The sequence below is a fragment of the Drosophila obscura genome, unplaced genomic scaffold (genome assembly GCF_018151105.1).
Source record: "Drosophila obscura isolate BZ-5 IFL unplaced genomic scaffold, ASM1815110v1 contig_9, whole genome shotgun sequence".
Lineage (NCBI taxonomy): Eukaryota > Metazoa > Arthropoda > Insecta > Diptera > Drosophilidae > Drosophila > Drosophila obscura.
The window spans coordinates 86,918-106,550 of NW_024542883.1; the positions used below are offsets into that span (position 1 = coordinate 86,918).

Genomic DNA, 19,633 nt, shown 5'->3' on the forward strand with positions numbered 1-19,633 from the left:
ACACGCAGCAGACAGGAAACCCGAAGACTCAGCACACGTGCCATCAAATCATACATAGCAGCACTGGCAATATTAAGAATAGGAAAACACTATATATATCGAATTTCTCCCTGTACTAAGGCAGTTCGTTTGCAGTTCGCTAGTAGTTAGTTGGCAGTTAGCTAGCAGTTCACTTGGATTAACACGCTTCACACACATTAAATAAAGATACAAGTGAAAACTTCAACTTAAACCAAACGTGTTGTGATTCCAAATAACCAATTCTATTTCAGTTGCTGGCCGAGTTCCTGGTTTTCAAAATAAAGTCCAGCCTGAGATACGACCTTACAATATTTCCCAGACGGTAAGCTGCAATCACAAAGTGTTTGGGCTAGCTTCTAGCTGTTTTAATTATCTTTTTGCTTAACAAACAGACGTAAGATACTAGAGTTCTGTGAAAAAAAGAAGCGCTACCTGTGAAAAAAGCTTAAAAAAAAATACCAGTTTTCAAAAATTCTAAAAAAACAAAAGTCCTGCCATAGAAAAAAAAAATATCATTAAACAATTTCTAATCCCAAAACTTTAAGAAAAAGTTGGTTTTGTTTCTTGAGGAAAACTCGTGTCGACTTGCTTTACACTACTCGACAAAATTTATATTTTTCTTCCCGCTGTGGACCAAAATGATTTTTTTTATACCCGTACTCAAAAAAGAGTAAAGGGGTATATTAGATTTGTGGTAAAAGTGGATGTGTGTAACACAGAGAAGGAAACGTTTCCGACCCCATAAAGTATATATATTCTTGATCAACATCAATAGCCGAGTCGATAGAGCCATGTCTGTCTGTCCGTATGTCCGTCTTGTTTGACGCCTGGATCTCAGAGAATATAAGAGCTAGGGCAACCAAATTTGGTTTCCTGACTCATGTGATATCACACTGCTACAAGTGTATTTCAATATTCGCCCCGCCCCCTTCCGCCCACACAAAGGACGAAAATCTGTGGCAGGCAAAATTTTAAAGATAAGATAAAACTAAAAACAGTATCGTAGAGAATGATCATATCTACCAGATTGCCGAATCTGAATCAGATCGGATCATAATTATAGCCAGAATGAAGAAATTAATTTTCAGTTGCTTCCCCTGCCCACGCCAGACAACGACCAAGCAACTCATTTTCCTTCTCGCTCGCATACTCTGCCGCGTTCAGTGCGCGAGCAACCCCTAGCAGAGGAGATGTAGAATCTAAATGGAACATGTACATTGTACAATCTACATGTTAGATGTAGAATACACATTGTAGATGTAGATAGCAGATGTAACAAAAAAAATGTAAAATGTAAAATGTTTTTTTTTAATTCTAAAATTCTAAAAAATCATATGCTCAAAAATGTATATACTGACTGAGTACGGGTATAAGTAGAGTCGCGTCCCGAGAAGCGACTCGCACGTTCGCACGGTTGCGAGCTCAACTGCCCATTGGGAATTGGGATCGCGATCAGGTACCAAATGTACAACCCTTTTTCGTTTGCTTTGTTCCCAATTGGCTGTTGGGTCCGCAACCATCGAAAAGGTATTTTTTGTTCATTTTTTTCATTTTTTAGGTTTGGTTAACGAATTTTAGCTCCAAAGTCTCTCCATAGATTTTAATGAGCGATACCTTAAACGACTCCAAATTAGTGCACCTATACATAGAAAATAGAAGACACAGAATATAATTTTTTCGACTTTTCCTGAGTTTTTAAAGTCAAAATTTCGTAAAAAATACCGCACAAAAATTATAATTTATGCATTTCAATGCTTTATATTTTCCAGACGGTAAGCTGTAATCAAAAAGTGTTTGGGCTTAACTTCTAGCTGTTTTAATTATCTTTTTAAAATAGCAAATAGCAATAGCAAAATACAACCAGACGTAAGATACTAAAGCTATGTGTAAAAAACAAGCGCTACCTCTGAAAAAAGCTTTAAAAAAAAATACCAGTTTTCAAAAATTCTTAAAAAAAAAGTTCTGCCATAGAAAAAAGAAAAAATATCATCAAACCATTTCTTAGCCCCAAATCTTTAAGAAAAAGTTCGTTTTGTTCCTTGAGGAAAAATCGTGTTGACTAGTGTAATTGCCTTTTTGAACCCGGTCAAATTTTCAAATTGTCGCCCATTGCTATAAACTTTGCTCGAGAGTATTCCCCAAACATTCTCGATTGGGTTTAAATCAGGACTACATGCAGGCCACCCCAAAAGATCAGTTTTTCGGTACTCAAAGAACTTTTTTGTCGCTTTTGATACGTGGATTGCAGCGTTATTCTGCTGAAAAATCAATTTTCCTCCCAGTATGTTTCACTAAACGGTATTAATACGTCGATGATGATAAAAAATATACAGGGGCGTGTCCAAATGCAGCCCATACCATAAGCGAGCCACCCCCGAAATTGCGAGCATAGCAGGACTTGCGTTCACAGCGTATATCTCTCCAGTACATCATTTTTCGTCACTGAAGATAACGTTTTCCCATTTCCCACTTGTCCAATTTGAACTTTTCTGCAAATAACAGATGAGCTGTTTTATGCCTTGGTAAAAGCATAGGTTTGAGTACAATTTTTTTCATATTTAATGTTATTATGAGAACTTAATATTTGCTGAATACGACGGGGGCTGATCTTAAGAGACAGTCTTTATTTGTCGTTTTGTTCATTCAGACACTGTGCAAGGTCGGCCCCTTTTTATTGTTTTATTATATTCTTCCGGGTTTTTTTGAAATTTTTGAGCAGTATTTGTTTGGTTACGCAGCCAAATAGTGGCCAAATGCATAGATTATAGCCAGTGGTGCAGCAGTAGAGTAAATCCTTATTATTGTTCGTTGTTTGCACTGCCCACTGTACTAAATTGTCATTTACCTACAAACTCATGCATTCATGCTCCCTCACGGCAGCAGCCTATGCAGCCGTTCTCTTTCGCCTCTTCATCCCACACCTTTCTTTCTATCGCCTTTCGCTATCACTCTCTCGATCTGTCGCTCTCTCGCTCGCATTAGGGCACAGGCAATTCGGCCCGCCTGCCCTTTGAATCAGTCTGGATCTAGCAACCACAGCACATCGTCTTGGAATCGGGCTATTCAATCCGACACCGTCTTGTACCGACCCCCGCGTCTACAATCTGACCCCGTCTTGAATCCAGCTAACTCTCCAACCGACTCGTCATCAATCTAACTCGAACCTTTCGCTATCTCTTTGATTCTGTATCGCCTTTATACTGTTTACAACAATAAACCATATTTAATCTAAACAACCATCGTCTCGTTAATAAACATATCGCAAAACTACGCTAGTGAAAAAGCTCGCTAGCTCAACATTTGGTGACCCCGACGTGATCTAAACATTAACTCGTTAAATTTTATCACAAAAAACAATAACATTTGTCGTTCTTTTAATTCGCATTGAACCACGGTTTTTTCGGTATTCGGCTGTGCACAAGCAACAAAAACGGTGCTCGCGTCGTCTGCTTTGCGATCTGCTTGCGGTTCTTGCTGCATTTACTGCAAGCGTTCGTTCTTCTTTGCGGTCATCTTCCCGCTAGGAACGTTTTCTAGCGCCTGCGCCGAAATGGGTGCGAGGAACGACGGTGCAGTGACCGCTGCTGGAAACAGTCTGGCTTTCCTAAAGCGGAAAGCACCAGCGTTATTTGAACGGATGAAGCAGCTAAAAGTTGTCTTGGAGAACGCTTCCCTATTCGACCACTTCATGCTCGTTGGCAGGCTGAAGCAAATCGAGGAGCTGCACGGCACTTTTAAAACCGTGCACAGTGAACTCGAGGAGCTGGACTTCGACGAGATTGGGAGTGAACTCGCCGATGACTTTGAGGAGCTGTTTGTGACGCTCAATGGGATCATTCTCGGAGAGATCACTAAGCGGTCCACTTCCGTAACTCCGCATCCTGCGTATGGTCACGGAATCACACCGGCCCCATTTCAAGTGGATTCGTGCGCGATTTTGGAGCCAATCGGACTGACCGACAGAAACCAATACCAATCGAAGCATCCGTTTCTTGTGCCGGCTCTTCATGGTGGAGCAGGAGAGGAGGAATCCTATTCAAAGTTAGAAGGCGGCCTCGATTGCATCAACACAGGGGGACTTGCGTCGGATGTGGTTCCTGCTCAGCCTACGACCTCGTTTACGGACCTTCAGGCCTTGTGGGTTCTCTGCAAACGCTTCGTTCCGGCCGATGTTCATCCGAACGAACCCACGCTCTCTGCTGGCGGACGTAATTCTGGGCATCGCGCTGGACCTCAAGCTGTGCTGGGCCAAAGACCATCCCGACATTGGCCTATTGGGGGGAGGGCAGAAATTGCTAATCCCTCAGTCATTTCAGGAAATCATGCTGATCTGGACACTATTCTTTTTCGCCTCTTCTTATTCTGTCGCTGAGCATCACATGACATGGCTCAACTTCAACCGATTAGATGTCGGACAACGCGTTGCTTTCTTGCAGCGAATCTACAGGTATCGACGGAAGGAAGAACGGCCCCATCAACAACAAGCTTTGTCTGCTGAACCCTGTATGCTGTTGAAGGAAGTTTGTTAAAGACCCGTGATCTTCAACGGGGGGAGTATGTTTGGTTACGCAGCCAAATAGTGGCCAAATGCATAGATTATAGCCAGTGGTGCAGCAGTAGAGTAAATCCTTATTATTGTTCGTTGTTTGCACTGCCCACTGTACTAAATTGTCATTTACCTACAAACTCATGCATTCATGCTCCCTCACGGCAGCAGCCTATGCAGCCGTTCTCTTTCGCCTCTTCATCCCACACCTTTCTTTCTATCGCCTTTCGCTATCACTGTCTCGATCTGTCGCTCGCATTAGGGCACAGGCAATTCGGCCCGCCTGCCCTTTGAATCAGTCTGGATCTAGCAACCACAGCACATCGTCTTGGAATCGGGCTATTCAATCCGACACCGTCTTGTACCGACCCCCGCGTCTACAATCTGACCCCGTCTTGAATCCAGCTAACTCTCCAACCGACTCGTCATCAATCTAACTCGAACCTTTCGCTATCTCTTTGATTCTGTATCGCCTTTATACTGTTTACAACAATAAACCATATTTAATCTAAACAACCATCGTCTCGTTAATAAACATATCGCAAAACTACGCTAGTGAAAAAGCTCGCTAGCTCAACAGTATTCTTACTAATTTCTGCTATATTCGGTATTTCGCGAATGCTTTTGCCTTCCTTGGGTAGATTAAAGATACTATTTTGCATATTCTCTGACAACTTAGCTCCATTCGCCATTTTTACTGTCATTACGTGTCGCACTGTATTAAATTCACATTTATTTCGTCTTAGATAATTAAATTTACGTGTACACAGATGGTAAGAGTCAAATACTTACGTTAATTTACGAAAAACTGAAAAAATCAGTCAAATACCACAACTTTCTTTATGGTGTACCAGTAATAATTTCCTAATAGGAAAAAAACACATTTCACAACACTGGTTGGGAAAAAGTTCCCGAATACAAAATTCGAACTTTTAACCTGCCGTTAATTTCTTGATATACAAGCACATTCAAAAAATTATTTGGGTCGTTACAAATGCGTTTGTGTTTGTAAACGATTGTAAGCAAACGCGGCACGCATTTTTAGCACAGATTTTTTATACCCAAGCGATCATTCAAAACTTTAACCACTTAACCATGTTGTTACCTATGGCTTCCAGAATATCTTGAAACTTTTATCTTCTATCGGCCAACACCATATCGTGAAATTTTTCAATTTCCTCGGGTATAGGACCAAAACTGGGCGTCCAAGATGTGCGAAATCGTTTGTGCTTGTACGGTCACAACGAAATACAGTAGACAACTATTTTACCATTGAAATCGGTGGAGAAGAGATCCCAAAGTATTTATCAAGATTTTTCTTAGTTTCAGTGGTGTTTTTTTCCGCAAAAAATAATGCCTAATCAACACACAAAATTCAATTTGTTCCATATTTTTTTCAAAGCACGAGGAAGAAGCTTGCTATCAATGGCAGTAGACTTTAAACAAACTGGCACAGCTTCTTCAAATTTTGACAAGAATATTTTTTTTTTTATAGAAAAAGTAATGCCGTATCAATTAAGAAGCGGAAAATTTAAGAAGTCTCGGACTCTTCGAAGCTATATATTTGTGCAATAATCCCGAAAATCAGATTTTACCGTTTAGAACGTTGCTGTACCGAAAGTCGTTTTGGTTCGAAACGTCAAAAAAGTTGAATCTTGTTCATTAGTGTTATTAGCCATCATTAGTCAGAATGATAAAACAATTACCCTTGTCTGCGGTAAGAAGTGAGTTTTCATGACTGCCATGTACATACCTGTAAGCTCCACCGAGTGTGGCTACGAAAAACTGATGCACCTAACTTTTCATGATAAATAAAAAACTCTAGGAATATGTACGCAGAAAACTAATTTTATTTGTATTTTAATCAATATTCTTTGGTTGAAAATATAACTGCAAAGTTCTATGCAACCAGATATAAGATATTTATGTTATGTAACAAAAAAGAGGCACTACCACTGAAAAAAAACATTTAACAAATACCAGATTTTTAAAATCTTTTTTAAATAAAACTAAACCATAAAACCATCAAAAACCATAATTCGTTAAAAAAATTTAAATCCCGAAATCTATCAGAAAAATTAATTTTAGGCCACAGCGTAAATGTCGTGTTGACTAGTATTATCAACTGGTAAGAATAATAACTGTCGGGTCCTGCAGCATAAAGCATATGCCTACTCCCGGCAGCAGCTGTTCTGGCAGCTATGTATCCCGCTGATTTAGTGTTGCTGCTGCACCTGATGCGTTTAAGCAGCTCTCTCGTTCGTCATCTACCGCTCGTGATCGGCTCAGAAGCCGCGCCGACTTATGCCATAATGCTCTCACGCTCTCCTCAAGAAGTTATGCATAAGGAACGGGCATTCTGCCATTTTGCCGTGCCATTAGTCGGTATTGATCTTTGTAACCTTCGGCATTTCAAGATAATCATTTACACTTAATTGCAGTTCGTTCGTCTAATTTCCCTCGCCGTTCTGATCCAGTGCCATCGACCACATAGCTTCCATACAAGCATATATACACCGACCGCCCGTGCATACACGAATGCACCGAGCAGTCAGGTGAGAAGGAGTAGAAAACCTAACCATTCTAAATCCACACTTGTGCCATCAACCAAAACATGTTAAGCTGCGTGCTATGCAATGACCGCACTCACAAAATCAATTATTGTTTATAGCACTGTCTCCCGGAAATCGCCATAAAGAAGCCAAGAGGTTTTCCCTGTGTGTAAATTGCCTCAAAACAGGACATCGATTGAGCCAATGCAGCTCCAGCAAATGCGGTACCTGTGGGTGTAGGCACCACACTCTCCTGCATTTCGGAGGCCCTGAAGCTACTGCAGCTACTGGATCTGTGCCACTTGGCACTTCGTCGTCTCGTCCCATCACTGAGTCCTCCGCTTCAGCGTCTACGGCGGCTACTCATACCACTGAACTATCTATCCCAGCATTTACCTCTTCTGCTCTTATTGCCCAGGGTCTCAGTAATGATGTTGTTCTGCTAGCCACGGCAACAGTCTTGGTAAAAAATCGTTCCGGAGTTTTTGTTGCCTGTCGAGCGTTGCTTGACTCCGGCTGTCAGCTACACTTAATTACTTCTCGCTTCGCAAATCAGCTTCGAAAAATAAAATCATCGACTTCAGTATCAGGAATAGGCGATTCTACCTTTGCACGGATGGAGTTTCGGTCAATGTTAGCCTGCACACTCGTTCATCGGAATACTCAATTCAATATCGTAGCCTCTACCATAACCGACCGGCAGCCAAGCTTCGGAATAGACACTTGCAACTGGAATATTCCAGCAAACCTGCCAGTAGCTGATCCAGAGTTTTGCGACGGTTTTGGGAGGTAGAGAATTTCACTGAACCCATAGTAAATTCTACCAAAGAAGAGCTAGATTGTGAGGCTCACTTTGTTCAGCATTTGCGCCGATTGCAAACCGGCGATTATTGTGTTCGGCTGCGAGCAATATGCAATCTGGATCTCCTGGGAGAATTGTACCATCAAGCTCTTCGTAGATTCTTATCCCTTGAACGGAAGTTAGATCGCCGTCCTGATGTAAAATCTCTGTATGTTGCTTTCATAAACGAGTACCTTGATCTAGGTCATATGTCTTTGGTTCCTGCAGAGTCAATGAGCTGCTGCCGATATTTATTGCCTCACCATTACGTCACAAAGGAATATAGCTTTACTACCAAGATTCGGGTCGTTTTCGATGGATCCGCAGCAACTTCATCTGGTTATTCCCTGAACGATGTTTTAGTGGCCGGTTTTGTAATCCAAACCAAGCTTTTCCACATTCTTACTCGATTTCGGTCACATGCATTTGCGATTACGGGATATATTTGCAAGATGTACCGATGTGTAAGGGTCTCACCTGAGGACAGTAACTTGCAGTATATTCTATGGGGGAATTCCATGCAAGAGGAGTTGCGTGTGTTCAAGCTGGACACCGTTACTTATGGGACGAAGCCTGCCTCGTATTTATCTGTGCATTGCATCAGCTGGCAATGGATGAACAGATAGTGTTTCCTATTGGTGCTGAGATTCTTCGCCGTGACTTCTACATTGACGACCCGATATCTGGAGCCAGCTCTCAGGAGGATGCTATCCGCATTCGTGAGCAAACTACCGGAATTTTGTCTAGAGGCCAGTTCCGACTGAGGAAATGGTGTTCGAACGTCTCCATTGAAGACACTTACTGTACCAAAGCTGGAGCTTCGTGGAGCGTAGTAGCTAGCTAGGCTCATATCTGAGATAGCCGGAATGAAGGTATTCAAAGTCCAATGTTACTGTTTGAGATGCCAAGCTTTTTTGGCACCTATATTTATCCAAATCAGTTAAAGACTTTGATTTAAACGTTATAATGTTTATTTATACCGGCGGCTAGCTGAAGCCAATTGCTCGCTCTTTTGCCCAGCCAGATAAATGTTCACAAGCGGGGGTTCAGTATGCAACCTATGTGACGAGAGATTAGCATAGAACAACTTGGGCCACGACGGCCGATCAATGCAAGAGCCGACGCAGCAGGTGCAGAGCGCCCTTTAACAGGGAGAGCGCAGCAGCACTGCCGAACGCTGGGGACATACATAAGCTTAGGTTTCGATACTCTTATACAACTAGTTACAGCTACATTTAATATTATGATAGACGCTTAAGTAGCCGCTGGCCCGAACAGTTACTGTTGGTGAGATTCGGCTGTTGCGCTCTCTTGGATTGGGGAAAAGCCGTCCAGGTTCAACGTATTTGTCGCAAATAGAGTGGCAGCAATACAGAAACTGGCTGCCCAAATGGAATGGCACTACGTTCCCACAGCTTTGAACCCGGCCGACATTCTCTCGCTGTCGCTCTCTTTGGGCTCATGGACCTCCCTTTCTTTGTGGCTCCTCTTATGACCCTCCACCCACGGTGCTACATGTTAAGCCAACCCTGGAGCTTCGTCGGAAGGTTCTCTTGGTAAAATCGCCCTTTTTATCAACCGGTTTCGGCACCCCGCACTCACTGACTCTGACATTGATCATGGAACTCAGTTAGGTGCAGATAGTCCAGCGTACGGAACTATGGGAAGACATGAAGACACGGTGTGCTAAGGGGGTGGTCTTCCCATCTAGTTCCCTCGTATCGTTGAATCCTTTCATTGATCATTTCGAACTTCACAGAGTTGATGGCTGGCTGAAGAACTCGTCGTTGAATTTTGATGGCCGTCATCCTATCATCCTGCCCAGCAGTCAGCCGCTTACTTTTTTAATCATTTCTCACTTTCACGAACGGAATCTGGACGATCCCAATATTGGCCTATTGTGGGGAGGAAGATGGTAAACAAGTGCGCAAGATTCTTTCGAACGAAGCCTAGAAAATCGCTCCGAAGGAGCGGCTCGACGGTTCTAATTCCTTTGAGATCACAGGCGTCGCCTTTTGTGGCCCTTTTATCTACAAGACATAGGCACGCAACAAGGCTGCAATCAAATGCTACGTCTTCATTTGCTTCGCGACTAAGGCTGTTCATTTGGAGCTGATTTGTCTACAGTTTTTTTTTCTGCACGGTCTAAAGCGGTTCATATGCACCAGACGAAAGCCGCGACAAATTTGGTCAGATAACGCAACCAATTTTGTCGGCGCCAGGAATGAGCTTTTGGATCTAGAGCACCTATTTCTCAGCGACGACCATCCGAAGGCGGTTCTGGAATTTTGTTTAGTGAATGCTATTGACTGGCACTTCATACAGCCATGCTCCTCGGAATTTGGTGGCCTGTGGGAAGCTGCAGTGAAGACGGCCAAGTATCACTTCTATCGTGCTAGAGGCACCTCGGTGCTTGGATTTAAGGAACTGCGTACGCTGTTATGCCACATCACGGCAGTTATTAATTCAAGACCCTTAGTATCCATTTCAGAGGATCCTTCCGATCTGCACATTTTAACTCCAGCACATTTCTTGAATGGCGGACCTCCTGCTTTGGTCGCTGAGCCTGACGTAACTCAGCTAAACTTCGATCGACTGAACGGATGGCAGCACGTTTTATATTTGCAGATCTTCTGGTCCCGATGGAAGGAAGAATACATCACTTCACTGCAACAGCGCTCAAAGTGGCGCACGCCGAAGTCTAGTTTGTCAGTCGCAGATGTGATCCTTGTTAAGGATGAGAATCTGCCTCCCATGAAGAGCTAGGGTGGTCGAACTACTACCCGAAAGAGATGGCGTCGCCCGAGTCACTGTTCTGAAGACTGCATCTGGAATCACCAAGCGAGCTGTTAACAAGCTGTGTCTGCTTCCCAAGCGGGTCAAGCAGCATAACGCATAGGCCTACGCTTGGCAGCAGCTGTTCAGGCAGCTATGTCTCCCGCTGCTTTCTTGTTGCTGCTGCACCTGCTGCGTTTAAGCAGCTCTCTCGTTCGTCATCTACCGCTCGTGATCGGCTCAGAAGCCGCGCCGAGCTATGGCATAATGCGTGCCATAAACGAGAGCGTGAGATCGTTAAGAAGTTATGCATAGTGCATAGCGGCCCATTTTTCCCTGCCATCAGTCTGGTATTGATCTTCGTATAATTCGGTCTCTATACTTGTACGAATAAATATACATACGCGTACTGCCGCTACTACATTCCAATAAAATATTATTTGTATTACATCTGTCCGGCCCTTTTATAAAAATTAAAACTCAATAGCTATTAAATACGCTTAATACCTTAACAACAACTATGTTAAATCAATTCACAATATACTTCGGACCGTCGTACGCATTTGGTAGAAAGGTCAAAATAAGACGCATTTTCAAATTTGATTTACCTTTATGATACACCTTTTGACTAGCCCTGTAAGTGGTGCTAAGGTAAATTTTTGGAAACCACTAGTTTTCGAGATTTTATCAAAAAACCAAGCCATTCGCACGGGAAGAAGTTGTATGGAAGTTTTTTTCGCGGCGATTAATTCGAACTCAGATTGCAGCGAAAGCCGAAACAATAAACAATCTGCACATGTTGTGTATTGATGTCTCTTAGTTTCGTAGTTTTTTTTTAAGTTTAATTAAGACCAAATTCGCACGGGACAAAAATTCCTAGGTTACAGTTATTGAACCATTTTTCTCGTATTTTTTTTAGATAGTTGAATATGTTACAAAGATTTTGTCAATAACTTTTCTCTACTTCTGTGGACGCGACTATACTTTTATACCCGCACTCATTCAGTATGAAATTATGTGAGCTTACATTTTACATTTTTTTTGCTACATCTGTTATCTACATCTACAATGTCGATTCAACCTCTAAAATGTAGATTCTACAGTTTCTCCGCATAGGTCGCGCATTGCGTGCAATCTGGTAGATACGGTCATTCTTTACCATACTGCGTTTTTCTGTTATCTTAAAAATGGTGGCTGCCACAGATTTTCGTTCTTTGTGGTGGCGGAAGGGGGCGGTGTGAAATTTTGAAATACACTTGTAGCAGTGTGATATCACATGAGTCTGTAAACATTTGATTGCTCTAACTCTTATTGTCTCTGAGATCTAGGCGCTCAACAAGATGGACGGACAGACAGACATGGCTCTATCGACTCGGCTATTGATGCTGATCAAGAATATATATACTTTATGGGGTCGGAAACGTTTCCTTCTCTGTGTTACACACATCCACTTTTACCACAAATCTAATATACCCCTTAACTCTTTTTTGAGTACGGGTATAAAAACTGAACTTTGGATTATTTGAATTGGTTTTGACATCAACGTTAATGAAATTATATGTCAATTCGGTAAACTAGTTATCGTTCATCAAATTTAGACTGTAATATCGCAACAGAATTAAATGGAAATTTGTTTTTATAGACATTGTATTATTTGGCAACTTTTTGATATCGATATTTTATCTGTCAGCGGCAGTTTGAAATTTTTGTATGTTATGGTTTATTTGTGGGAGTTACAATTTGAGGAGTGAGTAGGAATAAATTTTTCTTATTTCCTAGTGCGACAAGAAAGATTCATATAAATCAGGGCTCGGCACCCATACAGTGAAGTGCGCTTGTGTGCGTAGCTAAAACACGAAGATGCCTACGCCGAAACCGGTTTCTTGCTTTACACTGCACGAATCTATTTGTGGTTGATGCTGCAATTATTTCGTGTTGAAACTTTCAAGGAAAACAAAAGTTTATATCCCATCGGTGAAGGGGCGGCATTGCTTAGCTAAAGCTAGTGCAATTGTAAAAGAGGCTTTTTTTAAAGCTAGGCTGTCATTATCTTCCGCTACAAATAATAGAAAATATTTGGCCTGCAATTCCAAAACTTTTTGGACATGATCAATCCCCCTTATTAAGTTATAATCAATATGGTTTAAATTGTAATGTCTTTCAATGACATATAAATTACAGCGGTACGCAACATAATCGCAAATTGTGCATTGCGCATCGCCATCCATATTTTGGACAAAGAAAAATTTGTTTTCCCAATTCCCATCGAACATTTTTTGTCTCAGTGTATATTTCAGTAGTTGCGTAGCGTGGTCTCACATTGATGACGGCTGATCAGCAACTGATGCCATTTTCGTTCTGTATCTGGTGTGAAAACGAGACAACAAGTGCCGAAGTCGCATTGCCGAAGCCATACGAAGCGCCGCTGCTTTTTTATACTGTCGGTGTACCGGCAGCGCAGCGTAATTTATACTGCCCACTGTCAATAACCACACATACACCAAATGTGTCGCAGCTGAGTTTACTGTCCCAGCACCCCAGGGCCTCTGGCTGGGGTGCTGGGACCATTCGGCCGTGGTCCTGAGACGTTCGGGTCGTGGACCTGAGACGTTCGGCATTTTTTCGACATTTTCGATTCATGACGAGATGCGAAGCAAGTCGAGAATTACAGATATATGTGAACACACCCACGACTTGACAGGTGCGTGTGTGTTTTGATCAAGTGCGGACGCGTTTCCTTGTTGCTCCCAGGTGGGTAGTTGATGGCTGCAACACCTTCGAGGAAACAAGACCGGATGTGAATCTACACCAACACTGGAGTCCAGCACATACCCAGGAGATGACAATCCATGGCCAACGCCGCTTTTCCAAGCTCCAGAGGCTGTGACCACAAAAAGAAGGCCAGGAGTGAGAAATTATCCTCTCTGAGTGCACCCTTTACACTCTCTCTCTATATGTGCCTTTCACGTCTTTTTTGTTGCACTCTAAATTGTTGCTTTAATGTTTGTTTTTGCCGGCTCTACTCTCAGTGCGAATTCACTAGTTATGCCAGCTGACCAGCTGCATAGCAGTGTTGAGCAACGAAGAAAACAGAAAAGGTCTACAGGAAAGCTCCGATAGCGGGCGGAGCCGCGATCGCATGCAGCAGCCCGCCAAAGAATATATTTTTTCTCTGATGTTTTTTTCTAAGGTAGAGCACATGGGGAACAACGGGTGCCAAAGGTCATGAAGCAGACTAACAGCGACTCCCACCGCCCAGGCGATGCACTCCGAACGGGGCTATGGCGACCGAGAAGGGGCGGTATAACCCACATCTGCAAGCCGGAAGAAAATCTTCAGCCGCCGATGGACGCCCCAAAAGTGTTGCCAACCAAACCAAATACAAGCAGCGTCTGACCCACAATGGGCGGCCGCTTGGTCTGCGTCTGTATCACATTGATCGGCAGTAATGAAACCTGGCAGGAGGTATAAAATGCAAACAACCTGGCAGTAGGTATAAAATGCGCATGGAATGATAACGTCTTCTCAAAACATAAATACTCCAGGTGGAAATCCACATGCGCGGAGCAATCCCGACGTCGAAGCCGTCGAAGACCCCCCAAACTTGCTACGCCGATGGCACACTTGGCCGACGAAGCAAGAAAAACTACAAGCAATGAAACAACGGCTTTTCAAAAAGTCGAAGATGGCCCGAACACCGCCACACCAACAAGCAGCCTCAGCGCCGCCATTGAAACGAAGCTCGATGCGCAGCTTTGCTAGCGGGCCCACACAGGACGACATAAAAGACGCCGACACCCCAAAGAGGCCGCGCGACCCTCCGACTCCAACGAGAAGTGTGAGGAAAACTCCCCCGAGGAGGAGCAGGATCAGCGCCCAAGACATCGACGACATGGGCACAATATTGGACGATCTCCTGCACCAGATGAATTAGAAGTGCCAGAGGTCGATTAATATGACCATCAAGAAGATGATCGGACGCATAAAGGAGCTGCAAGTGGAAGTCATGTCCCAGCTGAAGTCACCATCCGAGGATATGGCACCGGCAGGAAAATGCCAATGCCACTGCCATGCTGCAGGACTCCAGCCCAGGCTGGCCAACCCCGACGCTGACCCGACGAATCCAAATGCGGCAAAGGCGACTCAAACGACGCCAAGAGCCCGCAGGAACGAACAAACACAACGACTTGCCCCGAACATGCGGAAAGCCTATGGGGCTACACAAATAGCCACGTTGAATCTCCAGCCCGCCATCGCACAGAAGTCGAGGAGCTTGGCATGGTGCGAATCGGCTGGGTGGTGAGCCGCATTCGTCGACGTCTAGCGCCAACCTGGTGCTTCAAGTGCATGGCCTACGGACACACCGCAGCCAGGTGCAGATCCCAAGTGCCCAGTGACAAGAGACACCTGCTACAATTGTGGAACGGCTCGAGGGACAGCGCTCATGGACGAGTTCGCAAACGTAAACATTTGCCTCTTAAACACATTAAGCGCACCGACATATAGCAAGGCAGGCCGTGAGTCTATCATCGACCTAACGTTTGCAAGCCCGGAGATCACACGCCATTCCAAGTGGCAAGTGCTGAGCGTGTACATACATAACGACCACCTAGCGGTGCTGACGGACATATCTGCTACCAGGAACACAGCAAGGAGGCACCGTGCGCTCCAGACTGGCTACAAGGAGGAAAGCCTTAACCGAGCCGTGCTCCTCTCGGCAGCAGAAAACCTAAGCGCCGCCGGGGATGCGGAAGCATCCGCGCTTCCCATCACCAGGGCCGTGAAAGCGGCTTGTGATGCAGCTATGGAGAAGAAGATGATCGGAGGAAACAGGCATCGTCCAATACCATGGTGAAATGAGCACATTGCTAATGCTATGAGGGAATGCTGCGCAGCTCGGCGTGCTTACCAGCGAACAAGAGGAATCACCCAATTTGGTAGAAATGGCGTGGTATTCAAGGCCAAAAAAAAAGAGCTGAAATATGCCATCAGAAGCAGCAAAAGCAAATGCTTCAGAAAGCTCTGCGATGCGGCTGATGCTGAACCTTTCGGTAGGGCATATAAGCTAGTCCTGGGGAGACTAAACAGGCAGCCTATGCCCAAGTGCCTTAACAGTTGAGACGAATTGTAGGCGAGCTATTCCCTTAACAACCACCCCTACAAGAGGGATCTAGTGTGGAAGTAGTGAGCCATATGGATACCACCATCACTGCCAGAGAGGTACTGGAGGTAACGGGAAAGCTGAAGATCGGAAAAGCGGCAGGGCCAGATGGAGTCCCTAATGCAGCAGTAAAATGCATAAACAGAGCCCATCCTGACGCTTTCGCTGCTATGTACGACCAGTGCCTAGCCAGGCAAAAAGCTCAGTGACCCATCTGCATACCGGCCGTTATGCATGCTGGATACCATGGGCAAGATATTTGAAAGGACGATATGCAACCGGCTGGAAGCGAAATTAGCTGAGCGACACCTTCAATTTCAATTCAATTCCTTCAATTTGGGTTTCAAAAGCAGAGGAGCACCACTGACGCCATCAAGATGGTAGCAAACCTGGCCAGGGAAGCCATGGCAAGAACGCGATGGGCTGGAGGCGACAAAAAGTACTGTCTAGTATGTACGCTAGACGTACGAAACGCCTTCAACTCGGCCAGCTGGAGGAGCATCCTGGTGGCCCTGACCAGGAGGGGGTATATCGGAGCAGCTCATACTGACGCTGCGAAGCTATTTTACGGACCGCGTGAAGACGACACGGAAGAAGGAGCAGGACAATACCACATCACCGAAACACATACGAGATGCAGAGGAGAAATGCAGCGACGCAACCGGGAAGATAGTATCCTGGCTCGCAGCTAACGTGCTGTCTTTGGCGGAGAAGAAGACCGAGGCTGTGCAAATGGGCAGCAGAAAGAAGGTCGAGCAGGCATGCGTGAGAGTCGGCAGCACGATCATCGGGACCAAGCGGGCGCTAAAATATCTAGGGGTAATGCTGGATCAGTGGCTGACATTCAAGGCCCACCTGGAATACGCCAGCTCGAAAGCAGCCACAGCAACGGCGGCCATAAGTAGGATGATGGCCAATACAGGAGGGCCATGGCAGCGCAGCAAGCACCTCATCGCCGTGGTGGTCACCTCTATAATCCTATATGGATCAGCAGTCCCTCATTGCTGCTGACGGGGCATGGTTGCTTCAAGCAGTACCTGCACCGATATAGACATGCTGATGACCCATACTGCAGCTACTGCGGGCCTGGAGTCGACGAGGATGCAGAGGATGTGTTCTTTTCATGCTCCCGTACGGCAGCAGCCTATGCAGCCGTTCTCTTTCGCCTCTTCATCTCGCGCCTTTCTTTCTTTTGCTTTGTCATCAATCTCTCGATCTGTCGCTCCCTATTGTTAAGGCACGGGCAATTCGGCCCGCCTGCCCTTTGATTTAGTCTTGATCTTGCAATCACTTCTTTCATATCGTCTTGGAATCGAGCTATTCAATTCGACACCGCCTTGTACCGACACCCGCGTCTACAATCTGACCCCGTCTTGAATCCAGCTAACTATCCAACCGACTCGTCTTCCTCTCGTCATCAACCTATTTCGAACATTTCGCTATCCCTTCGACTCTGTATCGCCTTATATACTGTCTACAAGAATAAACCATATTTAATCTGAACAACCGTCGTCTCGTTAATAATCATATCGCAATGCAACGCTACTAAAAAAGCTTAAAAGCTCAACTATATTTTTTTAATATATTTTTTTTTTATTTTAATCTTTAATTTAATTGTATTTTTTGTATGCTTCGAGCATTTTTATATTGTTAATTACATGAATTAATTAATTTTTTTAAGAACCAGTTTAATTTTTCCCTAAATTGCGATGCACTACGAGTTATACCCGTACTCAAAAAAAATTGTATGCAACGCAGAGAAGGAAACGTTTCCGACCCCATAAAGTATATATTCTTAATCAGCATCAATAGCCGAGTCGATATAGCCATGTCTGTCTGTCCGCCCGTCCGTCTGTCTGTCTCAATGAGCGCCTAGATCTCAGTGACTATAAGAGATAGAGCAACCAAATTTTGTTTCCAGACTCATGTGATATCACATTGCTACAAGTGTATTTTAAAATTTCGCCCGCCCCCTTCCACCTTCACAAAGGACGAAAATCTGTGGCAGGCATAATTTTAAAGATACGATAAAACGCAGTATCGTAGAGAATTCCTATATCTACCAGATTGCCGAATCTGAATAAGATCGGATCATAATTATAGCTAGAATGAAAAAATTAATTTTCAGTTGCTTCTCTACCTCCACCAGCAAGAGATCCGCAACTCATTCTCTTTCAGGCTGGCACACTCTGCCTCGTTCAGTGCGCGAGTGCCCGCAAGCGGGGAAGATGTAGAATTTAAATAGTACATTTAGAATCTACATATTAGATGTAGAATATACATTTTAGATGTAGATAACAGACGTGGCAAAAAAATGTAATATGTAATTTTTTTTTTTTTAATTCAACATAAATCATAAGTTAAAAATTGATAAGCTGACTAAGTACGGGTATAAAAGTAGAGTCGTGTCCCAGAAGCGATTCCACAGACGAATAGCATGTATAAAGAATTGCCGTTCGGAACAGCCAAGTTTGTAAATTAATATAGATATTAAGATTTACAATAAAGAAATTTTCAAATATATATACACATAAACTTAAAACATCAGCAACTATGATTCTATTTTTTTCTGATGCATAGGCAACAATTTTGAACTTTGGAAATGTATTTTAAACCTTCTAGACATCGTAGCACACTACATTTTCGAAGATTTTCTATTCAAGTACAGTTTATTTTATGCAAAGAAATTTATTCGTTCAAAAGTTATTAAATTAGCAAGCCGAAATGGCCAGGACCTCCACTGTGCGTCGGCACAATCTTATGTGTCGAGGTAATATAACAAAAAACATAATACTTACATTAAATACACCAAATGTTTTTAGAGTTGCCGTTATTAATATAACTGGTAATTTGTGTCCATCGACAGCGTTATCATTGGTTTTTAAATGCAATTGATGCGGTACCAACTCGCCGTAGATAATTGGTACTTTGCTGTTTTTGTTTGCGACTTTAGTAGTACCAGTTACAGTTGCATGATATCCATTAGCTGAAACTGACATAATCAATTGTGCAACCGATGTTTGATTTTGGCTAAAAGCTTTTATATTTGTATAAGTGATCTCGTCAATTATTTTTTCCAAGTGTATATTATAGGGCGCAAAATAAGTTGGAACTGACACAGTATGTGTGAGCATTGCTTGCTCTAAAATAGCTATATGTTCTTTCGCTTCAACGTCTAATTCCAAAATAATCGACGGCAACATAACAATAAGGCCTCCTGCACTTTGGCGTATTTTGTCAAAATCATTAACCGACAAATTAATTAATCTATAATATAAAATGAAAAAAAAAGTATTATTATAAAACATTTATTATTATCAAAATCAAATTAAAAATATAATAAATAAATTATAGATATTATTATTTTAATTATTACAAATATTACACTACTCGACAAAATCCAACTTTTTATTTCCTTAAGGATCCAAACCGACTTTTTCTGATAGATATTGGACTTTAAATTTTTTTTTAAAGAATTATAGTTTTTTTTTCTATGGCAGAACTTTTTTATAAAGAATTTTTGAATGCTGTTATTTTTTTTAACCTTTTTTCAGAGGTAGCGTTTCTTTTTTTCACATAACTTTAGTATCTTACGTCTGGTTGTATAGCACTTTGCTATTTTGAAAAGGTAATTAAAACAGCACTTTGTGATTTCCGCTTACCGTCTAGGAAATATAAAGCATTGAAATGCAATCTGGACCGAGACTTCGTTTTTGAACACATATTTCCTTTAATAA

At 43.1% G+C, this 19,633-nt stretch overlaps 1 protein-coding gene across 1 annotated transcript in view; it reads right to left on the bottom strand.

The window, feature by feature from the left end:
* Positions 1 to 19,633, bottom strand: part of LOC111078663 (nicalin) — a 73,660-nt gene that overhangs the window by 20,459 nt on the left and 33,568 nt on the right. The window contains exon 3 of the mRNA XM_022373499.2: positions 18,695 to 19,163. Within this exon, the coding sequence (XP_022229191.1) occupies positions 18,695 to 19,163 (469 nt within the window). The remainder of the gene's footprint in view (positions 1 to 18,694; positions 19,164 to 19,633) is intronic.